Source organism: Nomascus leucogenys, chromosome 9 (assembly GCF_006542625.1).
Source record: "Nomascus leucogenys isolate Asia chromosome 9, Asia_NLE_v1, whole genome shotgun sequence".
NCBI lineage: Eukaryota > Metazoa > Chordata > Mammalia > Primates > Hylobatidae > Nomascus > Nomascus leucogenys.
The window spans coordinates 90933710-90954676 of NC_044389.1; the positions used below are offsets into that span (position 1 = coordinate 90933710).

The following is a 20967-nucleotide window of genomic DNA, read 5'->3' on the forward strand; positions in this document are numbered from 1 at the left end:
GTTGGCCAGGCTGGTCTTGAACTCCTGACCTCAAATGATCTGCCCACCTTGGCCTCCCAAAGTGCTGGGATTACAGGCATGAGCCACCGTGCCCAGCCATTACTTGCATATAATTTTAAAAACAACCTTCAAAATGTAAAATAACTACAACAATAACACCAAACTCCACAATATTGTATTAGAAAGAGTTTTTATTTAGATCATGAGACATAATAGTGCTTTGTACTCATGCTTATACAGAACCTAGTGGGAAAGAACATAATTCAAGAGACTGTCAACCAAACTGCAAAATGTCTTCATAAATAAAAATCCAGGTTAATATTAGTATTATTATCCTACAAAAAACAAAGCTACTAATTTCCTCTCCAACACATATTTTTTTTTTTTTTTTTTTTTTTTTTTTTTGAGACGGAGTCTCGCTCTGTCGCCCAGGCTGGAGTGCAGTGGCGCAATCTCGGCTCACTGCAAGCTCCGCCTCCCGGGTTCACGCCATTCTCCTGCCTCAGCCTCTCCGAGTAGCTGGGACTACAGGCGCCCGCCACCACGCCCGGCTAATTTTGTTTTGTATTTTTAGTAGAGACGGGGTTTCACCGTGGTCTCGATCTCCTGACCTCGTGATCCGCCCGCCTCGGCCTCCCAAAGTGCTGGGATTACAAGCGTGAGCCACCGCGCCCGGCCCAACACATATTTAAATAAACAGAAATCAATAATATTTGTAGCCTTTGTAATTCTGGTTTGTTTAGAATTTAGTTAAAAACTTATTTGTGGAGCTCTCCCTCTCTTTTGACTGGCAGAACCATTTCTGACTTCAAGGCTTTTTATTAAAATATTCTACAATGAACACAGAAAGCTTGGTAGATACCATCTTCACACTTTTTTCTTCTTTGAATATATATTTGCTTGTGCACAGTAAGAATTATTAACATTTGCTTTTATGTGTAGCTTAAGATGACAGCTCTACTGCATATTATAAACTGTGTTTCTCTGAACATTTGTCCTTCTTCATCTATAAATAGACAACCACTGAATGATTAGATTATATGTTTATTTAAGGGCATGCTCTAATGCCCACTGTTATGTTCATTATTTCTTTGGTTTTCAGTTACAGAGTTTATGTTATGTTTAAATAGAACATTTTTCTGTAGGAATTGTGGGTTAGGACATGGATGATAAGAGACATGCATATCTTACTCATGAAAGGTCTCTTTTATATGTGGCTTATAGAGTATTATAAACTCATGTTGAAAAATATTTCAAAGCTTAAGAGGTTAAAAAATAGTAATGAATTGGTTCCTGGAGCAAACTTACTTTTTGGAAAGTGATAGAATAATTCAACATAGAGATGAATGCAGTGTGTTCTCACTTGGCAATTTTATTATTTATGAAATTAATTTTTCATTTAAAAATTATATATTAATAATTTCGATGTTTTCCACAATGTATGTAGAAAGGATGTGTCCCTAGTATATACAGGAAGAAGAATAAATATATAAACGTATGCCATCTTAAACCTCTTAAATCTATTTTACTTCTACAGCAATTGCCTTTTAGGTCTCATCCAGTCACAGACTATACTACACTTTTTGAGTTTATTTCCCTTCCCTGGAGTCAGTTTTGTCATATGTAAAGCAGTTATACTAGTATTTACCTAACAGAATTGTCATGAAGAGTATATAAGCACAAATGTAAATCACTTAACATAGTACCTGCCAAGCAGTGGTTAATTAATGTTAGATTCCTTTTTAAGTTATAAACGAAATTAAAAAACCTTTAATCCCTGTTTTTCCAAAGCAAAATATTTTATTTTTATTTTTTTCTTCATACCAAAGCAAAATATTTTAATTGTTCCAAAGTGTTCCTTACTTATAAAACTGTGGGAATTTCAGAAACATTCTGCTTTACAGTGCCCAGAGAAACTTCCTACATATAAACGCTGGTTCTGGTGTAAATGCATTCATTATTGGTGTTATCACTGGCCTTTACATAACCTAAGATTCGTGTGGCTCCGTTAAGACATAGGTAATACGACTCTGGGGGAGAGTCTCACTAATGAACAGTAAGGGCAGCAAGCCTCAACTGTACTTAGAATTGGATACTATAATGTTTTGATAGTATTTTCATTATGGTCTTCAAACAATTTCTTAACAATTGAGTTGTTAGCTAATTAGAAGTGCAGAACCAATACATGGCATCCTGTAAAAAAAAACCACGGGCTTAGTAACAAGCAAATAAAAAAATATAAAAACATTGGCTCTATAATGTGTCAGTATGCTCTGGACTTATGTAATCAGTGACTCTTAACTCTTGCTCCAAAAGGAAGTTAACATTTGTAGAGTCTTCAAAGATTATATAAAAAAGAAAAGCAAAACAGAAAACAAAAAATCTTTTAGACTTTCTAGTCCATCCCTAATGGCTAATTCTCCATCATGTATTTTCATCTATTTGGATTGTAACTGTTGCCCAGACCAGAGATGGCGGTGGCTCACACTAGGGTGTCAGTGGTGGAATGGTGAGGGGCAGATGAATTGGAGATATTTTGGTAGTGCAGCCAAAGAGACCTACTAATATTTTGGATGCAGAAGGTTAGTAAGGAGAGAAATCCAGACGACTTTAAGATTTTTGGCCAGAGGGATTTTACCTTTTACCGACATACAGATGACCAAGGGAAGAGCAAAGTTGAGAGGATGAGTTATTCAAAATAGTATTATGGTCATGCCAAGCTATCAGCATTAAGGCATCCCTGCAGAGCTGTCCTGTTGACATTTGTGATCCAGGCTGGATGTTTAAAAAAATTGATAACATATTACTTTAGCAATTATTATTAATTCTTATTATTACCACGACTACATCCGGAAGTAAAAGCTCAGCAGCCTCTGGCTTTTCCTATGCCTTGAAAAAACCTCTAATATAAAAGGCATTTCTATCCAAAAGTTCCCATTCATCTCCCGCTCTGGGAACCGGGAGCGTCCCCTGTCCAATCAACTCTCAAATCCCCAGCATCAGCGAGTGGGCGGGGCTCAGCTAGATTCCTTGGCCTCCGCTTCTCCGGCTTGGCCACGTTAGAAGTCCCGCAGGTCCTTGAAGGTACACAAATTACCTATATATCCATTAGAAAAAAGTAGAGTATATTATCACAATTTAAGTTTAATTAGATTAAATAATTTACAACATTTTATTCATATCATTTATTTGTTTCATTTAGTTTCTTATTTTCTTCTATGAGTATAGTAACCACCTCCGAGCTTTACGGATCTGCGGGTCCTTTCCTCGCGCACGCGCAGTTGTTAGGGAGGGCGGGCCTGTTTCCGGGTGGCGCGTGGGGCTTGAGGGCGAGAACGGCCCTGGCTGCCACCAACATGGAGACTTTGTACCGTGTCCCGTTCTTAGTGCTCGAATGTCCCAACCTGAAGCTGAAGAAGCCGCCCTGGTTACACATGCCGTCGGCCATGACTGTGTATGCTCTGGTGGTGGTGTCTTACTTCCTCATCACCGGAGGTAACTCGGGCTGTCGGGCCCGAGAAGCTGAGGCGCGGAGAACTGACCCGCCCCGGGAGGCGCGTCTGGTCCGCTGACTCTCAGCCCCGGGGGAAGCATCGCTCTGCTTTGGATCTTTTCTGAGGGTGGAGGGGAGTTCTGGGGTCCGGAGTGTTAACGTCCAAGTTTATTCGCCCTCAGGCCCTGTCTTGAGAGAATTCGTGTTCTCACTCCCATTGCCTTTCCTCTCCTAGCCCTCCCATCCCAGGGATCCCAGTCAAATATATATTTTTCAAGACCAAATTGTTGCTCTTTTTGTTGCTTGCCATACGTTGTTTGATAAATGTCCTGGGAAAGTCTAGTTTGGCCAACTCCGTTTCCATGGTTGGTTGTTTGATAAAGGTCCTGGGAAAGTCTAGTTTGGCCAACTCCGCTTCCATGGTTGGTCAAGAGCTTGTGGGACTTTTAAACTTGTCTTTGTCCTGGAATCTTGGAAGAGACTTGACAATCTTTAGTTTTGTTGGCTCAAACCTACGGTTCTGTGTTGCCTTTTGCATGACCTACGATAAATATCAATGGAATTTTATGAAATCACAGGTGTGATAAATATTTGAGATTGGAGGTGAGATTTGCAGACGATACTGTATTTCAGTGGGAAGAAGTTGAGAATTAAAAAATAAGATAAATAGCATTACTATTAAACGCTTCTGAATTGTCTATCATCTTATTCTGTCCTTTTCAAATAGAAAATTGCAAGGGGCGTTGCCTTATGTACTGGTGAGTTGGCAGTCCGGCTACAGTCTTTTCAGAGCCACTACTCTCTCAGGCCACAGTTCCAAGATTTACTTAGAACTGTGCTACTGTGTACATTTAGATTTGGGGAAGTGGTGTACTTAACTTGGAAATTATAAAATTAATTTAGATTTTGGGAAGTGGTGTACTTAACCTGGAAATTATAAAATTAAAGCTACGGATTTGGGATAGCAAAAGTAGTTCTACTTTTAAGGGAGTGGCCATATAATTGTTATTTTCATAGATGTTTTATGAGAATAGTTGGCACTGAAGGGGGAGGATTCAGACTGAGAGAGCTGAGTTCTAGAAGGCACCTTTGAATTTGCCCCCTTCCCCCAATCTAGAATAGTGAAAATTAACTTTTGTTCATTTAAATAAATTACATTTAAATATTTGAGTTACATTTAAATACTTTTTTGGTAACAAGATACTATCTAGCATTGCATTAGCATTAACCATTAACATTTGCTCATCAAGTTAATAGCTACTGTACTGAATAAACAAAATTTAAAATGCATGTGGCATTTAAACTTTTAAAAATAAATAATATAGAATATGTCAGTATTATTATTGAGTGCTCGCTTTGGTAGCACATATACTAAAATTGGAATGATAGGGAGAAGATTACTATGGCCTCTGCAAGAATGACTCGCAAATTCGTGAAGCGTTCCATATTTTTGCACAGTTCATGAAGGTCGTTGGACAAAAAAAAAAAAGTCATTATTCAGTAATAATAATGAATAATGCTAGTTTCTTTCCTGTAACCCTTACTTCTCTTGGAGTCGGATTCTTTGCGAGAAGCCTCAGTTTTCTTTGTAGCCCTCTTTTTTTCCCTGTTGATTATTGCAATGGGGAGATTCTCTGTCCCAACCACTGGGGGAAAGTGGAAAGGATGCCTTTTAGTGGCCAGGTCTATGAAGTATGTTGTGTGCTGAATTGGTTTTGCCACTGGAAGGGAAGAAGTCTCTTCTAAAAACTGAGTGCACCTTTATAAATAAACTATTTGTTGCTGACAAATAGTCAGCAAATAGATACTGAGTCCCTGTTAAGTTCCAGGCACTAGGTACTGGAGATAATAGAACAAAACATAAGGACCCTGACCTCCTGAAGCTTATAATGTCATAGTTAAGACATGTTAAATGTCACGTAATTTTTTTGTCCATTAAAAATGGTCACAAAAACAGGCCAGGTGCAGTGGTTCACGCCTGTAATCCAACACTTTGGGAGCCTGAGCCAGTTGGATCATTTGAGCCCAGGAGTTCGAGGCCAGCCTGGGCAGCATGGCGAAACCCTGTCTCTACCGAAAATACAAAAAATTAACCAGGCGTGGTGGTACATGCCAAGTAGCTGGGACTACGGTGCAGGAGTTTGAAGTGGGAGGATCGCCTGAGCCTGGGAAGCTGAGGCTGCAGTAAGCTGTGATGGCACCACTGCACTCCAGCCAGGGTGACAGAGCAAGACCCGACCCTCTCTCAAAAAATGAAAACAAACAAAAAATGGTTATAAATACGGTGAAAGAAAAGAACAAGAGGTTTTTGAGAAAATGAAGGGATTTGTAAGCATCATCTGGATTGGATTGGATGTGATTCCTGAGGAAATGATATGTAAGCCAAAATCAGAAGAGTTCGGGGAAAGGATATGCTAGGCAGAGGGAAACGTAGGGCAGATGTGAGACCAAAAGACCAATTAGGTGGCCTTTGTAGTTGACTTAGACTATACAAGGTTTATGGTAGTGGAGATTAGGATAATACAATGAAAGATATGTTGGAAGTAGATTCAGTAGGTCTTGAATTCACTGGGTGTAGGGGAAGAGTGAAGTGGGAAGGAATCTTACAGGTTTCTGGTTTGAGCACCTGAATAGATGGAAGTATCATTTCCTGAGATTGAAAAAACAAAGCTTTTGGTGGAAAATGGTGCACCAGAGGTTGTTTTGGGGTAAAATTAGTTGGATGTGTCACATGTGTCTAGACCTGAGAAAAGAGGCCTGTGTTGAAGTTGATCAACTAACAGACATTTCTGGAACTCCCATGAGACACTGAAGAGTATAGGCAAAGTCCAAAGTCCCTGTTCTTGAGGAGCTTACGTGTAATTCTAATGGTACTGGCATTATTTGAGAGGCCTTGGCACATCACATTGAGAGTCTTTAGCACATGAAATTGAAAGCCCTGGGAGTTCATTTTGGAGAGAAGTAGAAGAGGACAGTGGACCAATCCCTGAGGGCCTCCAACATTTAGTGGTTTTATAAAAGAAGAGGCCCAATAGAGAGGTAGCAAGAAAACATGAAGAGGAGTATCACAAAAGCCATAAGGAGGTGTTTTTCTAGAAATTGGTTTAGTAAACTGGATTGAGTGCTTCTGAGAAGTCTTCCTAAGATGAGAACTGAAAAGTGTCCATTGAATTTGACAACATGGAGATCATTGGTGACCTTAGAAAGAGCAGTATCAATGGTTGCAGAAGCCAGATTGGATTGAGTTGAAGAATGAAGGGTAAGTAAGAAAGGGGAGATGGCACGTTTGCCTAAGTCTTTCCAGAAGAAAGTCTGACTCCCTTTCAGAAAGCAAAGATAGAAATAGGATGTTAGCTAAGAGGATCTGAAGTCAAGGAGGGTTGATGTAGGGAAGGAGAGCTTGAAAATACAGGAGAGAGGAGAGATATCCAAAGGAATAAAGTCCCTGAGAGTCCAAGTGGGAATGGACTCCTGATAATTGCAAAAGGGATCCCACATAATAGGAGGTGGGAATCTTCCTTTTTGTAGCTGGAAAGAAGGAAGTGAGGATGGATGCAGGTACCAGGTATTTGTAGATTTGGTGGGGAAAAGACAAGGGAATTCCTATAGGATTGTTTTGTCAGGCTAGGATAAGGGAGATAGGCTTGTTATGCTTAAGAAAAGCTGGAGATGAAGATGTTTGAGAACAGTGGAGAAGGTAGAGTAGATGTTGACAGTGGGAGATTGAGAAAACTATTAGTGCTGATGAACATTAATGATCACGATGACATTATGACATAATGGTGGGCATTAATGTTAATGATTATGAATCTGTAGTATTGCCATTCTGCCTGATGGCATGGTTTTAAAATGTCTCCTTGTTTTACATTTAAGCAATTTCTCTAGTTATTTTTCAATTTATGGAAACTAAGTATATCTGAGACAATTTTTGTGAACTGAAGTAGAGCCTTTAGTTTTAAATCCCCTTTATACTAAAGTCATTCCTGAGTATTAGCAACTCTTATTGGATGAATTTCCTTTATGAAATTTGTACTTCATTTAGATATCAGACTGTTTTCAGAGTAATTCTAAAACATTGAGTTGAATGTCTGAATGATTTATCAGGACCTTAGATGAGTTGGGCCACATTTGGTTATAATAATACAATCAGAGCATTCCTATTTAAAAATAAATTAACCTTGGCCGGGTGCAGTGGCTCACACCTGTAATCCCAGCACTTTGGGAGACTGAGGCAGGTGGATCACCTGAGGTCAGGAGTTTGAGACCAGCCTGACCAATATGGTGAAACCCCGTCTCTACTAAAAATACAAAAATTAGCTGGGCATGGTGGTGGGCGCCTGTAGTCCCAGCTACTCAGGAGGCTGAGGCAGGAGAATTGCTTCAACTTGGGTGGCAGAGTTTGGCAGTAAACCAAGTGGTGCCACTGCACTCTCAGCCTGGGCGACAGAGCGAGACTCTGTCTCAAAAAAAAAAAAAAGTAAATGAACCTTAAAAGACAATGAAAACTATAATCCTGTTTTCAAAAATTAGTAATACAATCTAATCTGTTCTGTTGTCTGTCTTATAGGAATAATTTATGATGTTATTGTTGAACCTCCAAGTGTCGGCTCTATGACTGATGAACATGGGCATCAGAGGCCAGTAGCTTTCTTGGCCTACAGGTAAAAGATACCTTTTTGAATGATTTGGTGGTGGGAAAGAAGGTTGCTGGGGTATGCCAGCTTATTTAAAAATAGAATAAAACCTATGGGTATTTAGACAACAGCTGTTTTAAAATGCTGGATTCTGAAATGGCAGAAAGTGAGTCAAGAACAAGAGTATATTATTTATTAAGAAAGTATTTCATAATGATTGATGTATCACCAATTTACAGTAGGGTGTCAGTTTAAACTACATTTATAGATTGTTCTGGGGTCAGCGAACTATAGCTGCTTTTTTTTTTTCCCCCAAAAAAGTTTTATTGGAGGTAAGCATGCCCATGTGTTTATATATGATCTATGGCTGCTTTTAAGCTACAGTGGCTGAGTTGAATAAGTATGACATAAACCATATACCCCGCAAGCCTAAGATATTTACTATATGGGTACTTAAGAAAATATTTTTGGACTATACTCTGGTCTATACCATTAAATAACAAAAATATTTTTGAGACTCGAGGGTTCTATTTCATCAGTGAAACCCCGTTCCAGTGTGGTTTTGTTCACCTGAACAATGCTTATATTGCTTTCTAAAATTTACTTGATAAATATCTACCTAAACATAGCTATATGTTTATGTTTGCAGTAATGCTATTTATGCATAGAATATTTCTGGAAAGATTTATTAGTATTCTCTGTGGAGGGGAGTTAATGACAGGTTGATGGTAGGGTGGCTTTTCATAGTGCCCTCTTTCACACTGTTTGAATTTTGAACCTGGTGCATATATTGTGTTTTCAATGAAAACAATTGATAAAAAAAAAAAAAAAAAACACTCTCTTTACATATGCCTATGTGTAATCATCCCTTTAACGAGAAATTTTCTTTTTGAGGTCCCTGAACTATGAGAATTTGATAAAAGCTCTGTATCCCTAGAAAAATACACACACACACACTTTTACATACAATTATAGGGGTTTGTAGTTCACTGAAGTTCTTATGGGGCTCATGGAGCCTTATTTAAGAACAGTTTCTTTTTAAAATATTTCTATTTGAAACAAGTTTATTATTATTAACATAAAACTTCAAGAAACACATCTAACCAATTCAAAATTAGTTTGAAATTGATAGTAGAAATTTAAATAGCATAACTTTTAAAAAAAGCTAACCTAGACCGGGCGCAGTGGCTCACGCCTGTAATCCCGGCACTTTGGGAGGCCGAGGTGGGCGGGTCACAAGGTCAGGAGATTGGGACTATCCTGGCTAACCCAGTGAAACCCCGTCTCCACTAAAAATACAAAAAATTAGCCAGGCATGGTGGCACGCACCTGTAGTCCCAGCGACTCAGGAGGCCGAGGTATAGGAAAATTGCTTGAATCTGGGAGGTGGAGGTTGCAGTGAACCAAGATCGTGCCACTGCACTCCAGTCTGGGCGACAGCAAGACTCCGTCTCAAAAAAAAAAGTTAAGCTAAAGTTCTGGGTAAAGCATTCATATACATAAAGAGTATTTATTTTACATAAACGGTTGTGTTAGTTGAGGTTTTACAACTTTTTTTGAATGTGAACTCCATGAAGACAAAGATTTTTGTCTGTTTTATTCATTGTTGTATCCTCCAGAACCTAAAACAGTGCTTGCCATCTAATAGACTCAACAAATATCTGTTGAATGGACGGATGAATATCCAGAGGTATAATAAAATAGTTGTAAGGATAAGAATAAGAAATATAGCACAAAAATGTTTTGGCACAAAACAGAAATAGAAATTTCAATTTAAGGGGAAACATTTCTGTTTATTATCTTTCTGTGGTCATTCTTTTCTTTTCCAGAGTAAATGGACAGTATATTATGGAAGGACTTGCCTCCAGCTTCCTATTTACAATGGGAGGTTTAGGTTTCATAATCCTGGACCGATCGAATGCACCAAATATCCCAAAACTCAATAGATTTCTTCTTCTGTTCATTGGATTCGTCTGTGTCCTATTGAGTTTTTTCATGGCTAGAGTATTCATGAGAATGAAACTGCCGTAAGTTATTTGTGTAATCAACAACTTATGTTGCAAATTGGTAAAATGATTACCTGGAAAACGTAAAGTCATAGGACATTTAATTTAACTTTCATTTACACGGGTGAAAAATCCAGAAACCAAATATATTTGTGACTTTGTCAGGTTATAGCTATAGTTTATAAAATTGAAACTAACAGATCTTCTTAGTTGTTATCCCCATGAATGTTCATGAGAAAATTTAGTTACTTTGTCCTGGCATCAATGACTGAAGATAGTCATTGTTTCTTTTTGAGACAGAGTTTCGCTCTTGTTGCCCAGGCTGGAAATGCAATGGCACAATCTTGGCTCACTGCAACCTCTGCCTCCCGGGCTCAAGTGATTCTCCTGCCTCAGCCTTCTGAGTAGCTGGGATTACAGGCACGCACCACAGCACCCAGGTATTTTTTGTATTTTTAGTAGAGATGGGGTTTCACGAGGTTGACCAGGTTGATCTTGAACTCCTGACCTCAGGTGATCCTCCTGCCTTGGCCTTCCAAAGTGCTGGGGTTATAGACATGAGCTACCGTGCCCGGCTATCATTGTTTCTTTAAAATGCCTTTTGGCTAATCTGTAACACAGGATTCCAGTAGTATTAATGGTAGGGAATAGCTTCAAATCACTCACTGTTGCTGCTCTTTGAATATTGGTGGGAAGAAAACCCATTATGCCTTGTAAGGGAAGGGAGAGTTATTGCCCTTCAAAAAGATAGGAAAAGGATGTTTATATATTTGTGTGTGTGTGTGTGTGTGTGTGTGTGTGTGTGTGTGTGTGTATGTGTGTTTAATGTCTATTTAAAGATTATTTTGATTCAGAAAACTTTTCAATATCTTTAGAAGAAAAATAAAATGGTTTATGACATCTTTCATATTTCTGTTTAAGATGATTTACTTGAAATGTGAACAAATACAATCACATTTCCATATATTCTGACTTAATTCATGGATGCATTAGTAACTACAGTAACAACAGGAAATTTGGGCAAGCATACCACAAAGATTAGCTCTTAGTATTTTATTTTTAGTATTTTATTTTTTAGGGACTGTGTTAAACATCAAGTGTCAACTATGCTGATTTCTTAGTGTGTTTGAATTTTACAAATTCACTTGTTCTGTGACTTAACCTGTCCATTATCTGTAACACACCTGGGGTAGAATGGGCAAAAGTACATGATGATCCCACAATCATCATGTTCCCATTTTAGTCCTGGCAGGATGGGAGGGAAAGCATGGAGTTCTTTGTCAGCTGAATGTCTGTGTGGCCATATAGCTGCCTCAGTTTCCTCTGGCAGCAGCTCTTTTTTTGTTTTTTTTTGTTTGTTTGTTTTTGTTTTTTGAGATGGAGTCTCGCATTGTTGCCCAGGCTGGAGTGCAGTGGTGCAATCTCAGCTCACTGCAACCTCCGCCTCCCAGGTTCAAGCAATTCTCCTGCCTCAGCCTCATAAGTAGTTGGGATTACAGCCTCAGCCTCCCGAGTAGGTGGGATTACAGGCGCCCGCCACCACACCCGGCTAATTTTTTTTGTATTTTTAGTAGAAACAAGGTTTTACTATGTTGGCCAGGCTGTTCTGGAACACTTGACTTCATGATCCACCTGCCTCAGCCTCCCAAAGTGCTGGGATTATAGGCGTGAGCCACTGGGCCCGGCAGCAGCTCTTATTTTCATTTGGGGAAGGCATTTCTGGCCATTGGCTAAGTTGTATGAAGACTAAGGTACTCCAGCCTCTTCTTTTTGTTCCTTGTTTTTCTGCTCGTAGTGGAAGTAAGTCACCATAGCCTGGTAAGTTATACTGGTATAGAAAAGACTGAAGTTTTCATTAGCAGAGCAAGAAAAGAGGAGACTTCCAGGTAGAATAAAGAGGTTACTGAAAGGCTCGCGCCTGTAATCCCAGCACTTTGGGAGGCTGAGGCGGGCGGATCACAAGGTCAGGAGATTGAAATCATCCTGGCTAACATGGTGAAACCCTGTCTCTTACTAAAAATACAGTAAATGAGCCAGGCATGGTGGCGGGTGCCTATAGTCCCAGCTACTCGGGAGGCTGAGGCAGGAGAATGGCGTGAACCCAGGAGGCAGAGCTTGCAGTGAGCCAAGATCGCGCCACTGCACTCCAGCCTGGGTGACAGAGCAAGACTCCATCTCAAAAAAAAAAAAAAAAAAGAAAATTTACAACCAAAACAAAAGAAACCTTTGGAGGCATGTGTTAGAACAGAGAAAGTGTCCTGGTTTTGCTTATAAAATCAAATTTGTTCTCATTCTACCTGCTGTTTTCATTCTACGTAGTGTTTTCCGTCTTTATAGTTTTAGGTCCTCTTCTTAGGAATGAGTCTATTAAGAAAATATGACTTTCAGGATAATAGAGCTATCTCCTACTGACAGAAAAGCTTTGACAAGTGTTTAATACTCTGGATTGCCTTCATCTTACTTTTGCAATCATTTATGTGAACATTTGTCTTCCTGTCCGCATTCTATAGGCTAGTATGTAACACCATTGACTAAATCCAAACTTTAGGCTAGGGAAAAAGGGTATACTTTCTGGGTTTCAGTTGTAGATTATGTTTAGATCTAATCAAAACAGGACAGTGGTCCAAACAGAAAATTGCTACTTTCTGTATCTTGTTATGCAGCTAAATCTAGGATTTGAATTTTTAATATGAATTTATGGTTCCCTTTGTGATACCATTTCTCATCTGCAGCTCCTAATGCCTGGTACCTTGGGTATGGAGTGGGGAGAGACAATGGACAGTTTTATATAAGAAATGGAAGTAATGATACTACCTTTCCTAGAATATTTGCAGGTCCCAGAGGAGATGATGAGCAAGGACTTTTGGCCTGTATTACACACAACAGGGTTGTGGTTACTATCCCAGCAAGGAAAGGGTGTATCTTTCTTATTTCATGCAAATTATCTGTGATGACCTAACAGTTTGATTATAGTGAGTGGAATAACCACAACAATAAAAAAGATGTCAAAAAAAAAAAAACACCAATAGCCACTGGTTTTTCCGAATCAACTGTTTCTAGCATCTGAAATAAAGGATGGCTGTATCATAAGATGCACCATGATAACCTCCAGGGTGGAATTCTTTTTTACAAAGATGTTACCTTTAGCAAGAGATGCCTTTGAAAGGGAGAAAACAGTAGCACTGAAACAGTATTACTGGTTCTGTTTTCTGATTTATGCTTTTTGAAAGATCTGATGTTTCCCCTATTGATATAATTTTACTAATTAAAACATGTTTTATTTGATGTCTTGACTTTTGAAGAAACATCAAAAATGAATGACTGTTGCCTGGGCGCAATGGCTCAGGCCTGTAATCCCAGCATTTTGGGAGGCCGAGGTGTGCAGATCACTTGAGGTCAGGAGTTCAAGACCAGCCTGGTCAACATGGTGAAACCCAGTCTCTACTAAAAAATAAAAAAATTAGGGCTGGGCGCGGTGGCTCACACTTGTAATCCCAGCACTTTGGGAGGCCGAGGCGGGTGGATCACGAGGTCATGAGATCGAGACCACGGTGAAACCCCTCTCTACTAAAAATACAAAAAATTAGCCGGGCGTGGTGGCGGGCGCCTGTAGTCCCAGCTACTCGGAGAGGCTGAGGCAGGAGAATGGCGTGAACCTGGGAGGCGGAGCTTGCAGTGAGCCGAGATTGCGCCACTGCACTCCAGCCTGGGCGACAGAGCAAGACTCCGTCTCAAAAAAAAAAAAAAAAAAAAATAGCTGGGCGTGGTGGTCACGCCTGTAATCCCAACTATTTGGGAGGCTGAGGCACAAGAATTGCTTGAACTCAGGAGGCAGAGGTTGCAGTGAGTCGAAATTGTGCCACTGCATTCCAGGCTCGGTGACAGAGTGGGACTCCATCTCAAAAAAAAAAAAGAATGATTGTTTATTAACTTTGCACACATAGCAGTACATTTAAAAGGAAAAAATTAAACCATAGTCCCCAATATTTTTATTAGTACAGTCTCAAAAGAGTAATTTTCATTTTGTGAAAATGAAAATGTTCTAATATAATTTATGAGGTAATGTATGTGAAATCATGTATGTATGCGCCTGTATGTTCACTGCATTTTAAATATACATAGACTCAAAGGAAATGATGTTCGGTTACTGAGTAGAAGACTGGTCCAAGTTTGAACTTGGTTCTTCTGAAAAAATAATGAATCTTCATTAGATTGTCTTTAGCCTCCACTCTTAGGGCAGCTTTAACTTAAAAGCAGAATCTTTTTCTTTTTTTTTTTTTTCCTTTTTTGAGGCAGAATCTTGCTCTGTCACCCAGGCTAGAGTGCAATGGCGCGGTCTCAGCTCACTACTACCTCCGCCTCCCAGGTTCAAGCCATTCTCCTGCCTCAGTCTCCCGAGTAGCTGGGATTACAGGCATGCACCACCATGCCAGGCTAATTTTTGTATTTTTAGTAGAGACGAGATTTTGCCATGTTGGCCGAGGCTGGTCTCGAACTCCTGATCTGAAGTGATCTGCCTGCCTCGGCCTCCCAAAGTGCTGGGATTACAGGGGTGAGCCACCATGCCCGGCCAAAAGCAGAATCTTAAAAAAATAAAAATAAAAGGTGGCCTGTGGTGGCATGGTAATGCCCTAAAGTCAGGCGAAGTGTTCAATTGGAGATGGAGGGATGGGTTCCTGCATTCAGGCAAGTCTGTTATAAAGCTGTATAAAACTACTTGAAATAGATACTATCATATAATTGAGGACAAAAGGCCTGCCTTATTTCAGCTGGCAAAAATGGCTTTTTAGCAATTTTACCTAGTGTTTATTAAGCTTGAGAGGAAAAGCTAAGGATCTTCTGGATAAGTCTGAGATCATGGGATCAGTTCAGAAAACAAGTTCTCTTAAAGGGAGAAAGGAATAAAAAATATGAATGTAATAATATTTAAACTAACATTATTTAGGGAATGATATGATGCATATATGTGATTTCATGTAATTGAAAATACATAAATACTAAAACATTGTATTCATTTTCAGCAGACCTCTTTCTAAAGCGTTTGTTGTATTACACGTTAACACCCACCTTTGTATGTAGCAAATATTTATTATTTGATAACTATTATTTGCTGGACACTGAGATTAAACATAATTTAACGTTCTCCACTGAGGGTCATTTTACATTTCTGTTATGCACAGTACTACTTTTCAGTTTTGTTGATTTCACTGGCCTGTCACTTGTCATGGTGATCAGTATATACCTATTGTAATTTCATCCTTTCCCTCTTCTTCTTTTCAGTTTGCTGGTTATTCTGTGACTTGAGGGAATAGATAACCTAGCTATTAATTACCTTTTAAATCAGTTCTGGCTGAAGGAGAGCTTAATGGCTTGGCTTTGTAACTATACTTTCAGATGTTTGAGAATCTCTTTCATTTCCTTCCAGATTTGGAGCTATATTTTAGAGAATTAAGGCTGTAGAGAAACTAGCAGCTGGATTGTTTCAGTGACTAAAAAGCTGATATCCGAGGTTCATTTTTAGCAAATAAGGGACGTAATTCATTCTAAAGAAACAAAACATTTGTACAGCTGCTGAGGACAATGTGTAGCAGAGAGGCTGAGGAATTTGGAGTCCAGTTTTGGCCTGCCACTTAATAGCTCTGAGACTTTGGATTAGTTCTGTGAACTCTCTTGGCCTCAGGTTCCAAACCTGTTAAATGAAGTATTAATATACCTTGGGGAGTTACAGTTGTCAAGATTAAATAAGAAGGTGTGCTCTCAATCATAATGTAAGTGTTAATCAATGTCAGTGTTTTCATTCTAAAGATAGAGTCCTAAAAGTCCTAAAAGTTCTAATCAAGTTAGATTATGGCCACAGTTTCAAAAATAAATGAATAAACCATTACTGTTTTTTTGTTTTGTTTTGTTTTGTTTTGAGACGGAGTCTCGCTCTGTTGCCCAGGCTGGAGTGCAGTGGTGCCATCTCGGCTCACTGCAAACCCCGCCTCCCAGGTTCATACCATTCTCCTGCCTCAGCCTCCCTAGTAGCTGGGACTAGAGGCGCCCGCCACCATGCCCAGCTAATTTTTTGTATTTTTGGTAGAGACAGGGTTTCACCGTGTTAGCCGGGATGGTCTCGATCTCCTAACTTCGTGATGCCCCTGCCTCGGCCTCTCAAAGTGCTAGGATTACAGGCATGAGCCACCATGCCCAGCCTGAATAAACCATTACTATTTCTAAAAGAAGAAAGTGAGGTTTCCATTTCTAGGACCATTGGAGTGGGTAGTAGACCAGGAGTGAGGAGACTTGTGTTTTAATGCTGGTTCTGTTCTTTTCTGGTCTTGTGATTTTGAGCAAACCACTTAATTGCTGTCACACTCTTCATCTGTGAAATGAGACTAATCCTTGTTTCACACACCTTTTTAAGATTGTTGCAAGGGTTAAATGCAATACTGAATGTGGTAATGTTTTGAGAAGTTTCTGTTAGTGCTAACCTAGCACAGTGCTTGCCTTAATATACAGAGGCACTGAGTGATTATTGAAAGAATGGCCTTAAAATAAAGATTAAATAGAAGGTCCTTCATGGTGGCTTCTCTTGTTTCTAGTTGGTTTTTGAGTTCTTGATTTACTTTTTATTATATTTATCTACAATTTTACTTATGTAAAATTCTCACAGGCCTGAATATAAGATTATGAAATTTTCTGGGTCATGAGAGGGGGCTAAGTGATTGAGTATATATTATAGTAAGTGTATTTCAACAATTTTATTTTTATTTCCTACCAAGAAGTATAGTAATGTATTTGTTCTTCTTTTCTTTTTTCTAACATGGTATTGTTATAGCATAATATTTCTTAGTATCTCCAAAATCGTCCTTAAGGTAAAACTATTTTAAGTTTGGCAGCTTTGAACAGGACATGTCTATTTAAATATTCTTTTCTATCTAAATATAGGTTGACAAGCATGGGTCACCCACTAGTTACAAGGAAGGATACCATAATATATAGCTATGTTAAGAGATAGAGTACAAAGTGTATATTCACATATAGGTATATACAAATGACAAGAAGTTACTCCTAATGAGTCTTTAGTACCCTTGTTTCATAGTGTAAGCTAGCTGTTGGGTAACTTCTACTACAGAGTGCAGATACTAGTGGATGCTTGCTTAAAATCTTCTTGAACCTTTTTTTTTTCTTGTGAAGCTTGTGTTTTAAAGTATCGTTTTTGTGACACATCAGGCATTAATAGTAGCAAATTTATGTGAGGTCTTTAAAGTCAATGTATATATCCAAAGAACCTTTTAATTTTTTTTTTTTTTTGTGGGGGACTGAGTCTGGCTCTGTTGCCAGGCTGGAGTGCAGTGGCGTGATCTTGTTTCACTGCAACCTCTGCCTCCCGGTTTCAAGCAATTCTCCTGCCTCAGCGTCCTGAGTAGCTGGGACTCAGGCGTGCACTACCACACCAGGTAATTTTTGTATTTTTAGTAGAGACGGGGTTTCACCGTGTTGGCCAGGATGGTTTCTATCTCTTGACCTCGTGATCCGCCTGCCACAGCCTCCCAAAGTGCTGGGATTACAGGCGTGAGCCATTGTGCCCAGCTGAACCTTTTTATTTTTAAATTTTTGTTCAGTTTTGGATTTGGGAGGAGGTGAGAAGTATCTGGTTGTCAAGGTGGTTGTGTTAGATGAAAGTTCTCTTTACTCAGAGTGTGGATTGGCCAGGCTGATACAGCAGAATGAAAAGAGTACGTGAGTTCTAGGTTGATTGCACTGGCTGAACATAAGTCTAATCATACAGGGAGTCAAGTGAGTTCAGAAGCTGAAAGGGAGGGAAGTCACATTTTTGAGTGTTTGCTGTGTGCCAAGCACTGGAGGAGACCTCAGTATTATCAAGTAGTTTTTAAATCCTACATTACCAGTGAAGAAACTTGGGACTCTAAAAATAGCAGCTAACATTTGTCAAGCGCATATAACTATGAGTAGCAAGTACTATACGAGTAGATTATCTTATAATCCTTAAAACCCTTTGAGGCGCTCCATTTTACAGATGAGGAAACTGAGTGAGGTTTGCCAGGCTCATGCAGTAAGTGGTAGAAGTAGGGTCAAAAGAAGAGGCATTCTGAAGCCGTCAGTCAGTATAGGGTGTTGTAAACCTTTTTTTTTTTTTCTGAGATGGGAGTCTTACACTGTTTCCCAGGCTGGAGCACGGAGTTTCACCGGGTTAGCCAGGATGTTTTTGTTTTTGTTTTTTTTGAGATGGAGTTTCGCTCTCTTCGACCAGGCTGGAGTGCAATGGCATGATCTTGGCTCACTGCAACCTCCACCTCCTGGGTTCAAGCAATTCTCCTGTCTAAGCCTCCCAAGTAGCTGGGATTACAGGCGTCTGTCACCACGCCCAGCTAATTTTTGTAGTTTTAGTAGAGGTGGGTTTTCGCCATGTTGGCCAGGCTGGTCTCAAACTCCTGACCTAGTGCTCCACCTGCCTCGGCTTCCCAAAGTGCTGGGATTACAGGCATGAGCTACCACGCCCAGCCTAGTAAACCCTTTCTTAATGTGGATGCTGGTACATAATTTTTCTGTTTTTTTTTCCTGATCCTGTAGATTCTTAATTAATAATAGACTTTAAGGGTTTATTGCCAAAGGAAAGGTTTGGAACTTTTATAACACTAGATTTAATGCTTTAATTTAAAGTGGATTTCAGGGCCTAACTTGCACATTTAATAAAAGGATCTCCTGTTTGACCAGCATGAAGTTTGACCTTACCAGCAGGTACAACTAAAGCTCCTGTTATCCAGACATTTCCTAAAGTATTAGAGGTTCAGGGGCAGATGTTTGTGTACACTGTTTTTTGAAGTCTCAAAGGCTCATCTCCTAGTCCTGAATAGCTTCTGATTTTCCCAGTTCTCTTCTGGTAATATTAGAGTTTTTAGAAATCCAAACCAGTTTCTTTCCATAAAAAACAGCTTGATTTTGTTGCACTTCTGAGAGCCTAAAATAGATTGATTCTGACTCTTAACTTTAACTTTTAGATATCATTTTCTTTTCTTTACTTCCTTTTCTTGTTCTGTGTTGTTTAGCATATTGCTTTGTAACTTTAAGAGGGAAGGGCCAGGCGCGGTGGCTCATACCTGTAATCCCAGCACTTTGGAAGGCCGAGGTGGATGGATTAACTGAGTTCGGGCATTTGAGACCAGCCGGGCCAAGATGGTGAAACCATGTCTCTATTAAAAATAGAAAAAGTTAGCTGGGTCACCTGTAATCCCAGCTACTTGGGAGGCTGAGGCAGGAGAATCGCTTGAACCTGGGAGGCAGAGGTTGCAGTGAGCCAAGATTGCACCATTGCACTCCAGCCTGGGCAACAAGAACAAAACTCTATCTCAAAAGAAAAAAAAAACTTTTTTTGCCGGGCTTCAGAAGCGTGTAATCCCAGCACTTTGGAAGGCCAAGGCAGGCAGATCACCTGAAGTCAGGAGTTCCAGACCAATCTGGCCAACATGGCGAAACCCTGCCTCCATAAAAATACAAAAGTTAGCCAGGTGTGGTGGCACACGCCTGTAATCCCAGCTACTTGGGAGGCTGAGGCAGGAGAACCACTTGAAACCAGGAGGCGGAGGTTGCAGTGAGCTGAGATCCCACCATTGCACTCCAGCCTGGGTGACAAGAGCAAGACTCCGTCTCAAAAAAAAAAAAAAAAAAAAGAGGGAAGGATAGTAGAACTGAGGCTCAGTAATTTATTTGTATATTGGGGTGAGGGGGGCAAGATATGAAATAAGGACCATAGTGAAGAATCACGCAATTATATTTTTGGATTTTTATTTGATATATCATAAAATTTGTTTTGGCATTTTGAAATACTGTAATAATAAGAGAATACAAAAACAATTCTTTTCACTTTTTGTGCTTGTAATTATATTTCTGCAGGGGCTATCTGATGGGTTAGAGTGCCTTTGAGAAGAAATCAGTGGATACTGGATTTGCTCCTGTCAATGAAGTTTTAAAGGCTGTACCAATCCTCTAATACGACATATGGAGAAGAATGAAGAGCAGCAGTAAAAGAAAGATCTAGTGAAAAAACAGGAAGCGTATTGAAGCTTGGACTAGAATTTCTTCTTGGTATTAAAGAGACAAGTTTATCACAGTATTTTTCTTTCCTGCTGACCTATTGCTATACCAATGATGTTGAGTGGCATTTTCTTTTTAGTTTTTCATTTCTTAAAATATACTCCATATCTACAACTATAATATCAAATAAAGTGATTATTTTTTACAACCCCTTAACATTTTTTGGAGATGACATTTCTGATTTTCAGAAATTAACATAAAATCCGGAAGCAAGATTCGATAAGCTGAGAACTCTGAACAGCTGATCAGCTTTACCTATGGTGCTTTGCCTTTAACTAGAGTGTGTGATGGTAGATTATTTCAGATATGTATGTAAAACTGTTTCCTGAACAATAAGATGTATGAACGGAGCAGAAATAAATACTTTTTCTAATTAATACCTTTTATATTTGTTTTTTAACTGACAGTGTTAAGTTTTTGGTCTATTAATCATTCATTCCCATCTTATGACTTTCTTTAGCTACTTTTGGTAGCCTAAGATTTCAAAATATGGTTGGCAGGATACCTTGAGAGTTAGCATCTTTATATCCTTGTAAATATTCAAGCACAGGCTGCATATCTATGTCAGAGTTGTCAATGTGAATGTGCTAGATGAGCACATGTAAAAACATCTCTGGGGCCGGGCGCGGTGGCTCACACCTGTAATCCCAGCACTTTGGGAGGCCGAGGCGGGCGGATCACGAGGTCAGGAGATCGAGACCATCCTGGCTAACACGGTGAAACCCCGTCTCTACTA

At 39.5% G+C, this 20967-nt stretch overlaps 1 protein-coding gene and 1 non-coding gene across 2 annotated transcripts; both read left to right on the forward strand.

The window, feature by feature from the left end:
• Positions 1-3291: 3291 nt before the first annotated feature.
• On the forward strand, positions 3292-20608 carry OSTC (oligosaccharyltransferase complex non-catalytic subunit). The gene is made up of 4 exons (XM_003257725.4): positions 3292-3495; positions 8061-8154; positions 9957-10154; positions 20031-20608. Exons 1-4 carry the CDS (start codon positions 3357-3359, stop codon positions 20047-20049), a joined length of 450 nt encoding a protein of 149 aa, XP_003257773.1. The 5' UTR covers positions 3292-3356; the 3' UTR covers positions 20050-20608.
• On the forward strand, positions 4841-4945 carry LOC115836766. The gene has a single exon (XR_004031788.1). It is a non-coding gene; the product is annotated as a U6 spliceosomal RNA (small nuclear RNA).
• Positions 20609-20967: the final 359 nt, after the last annotated feature.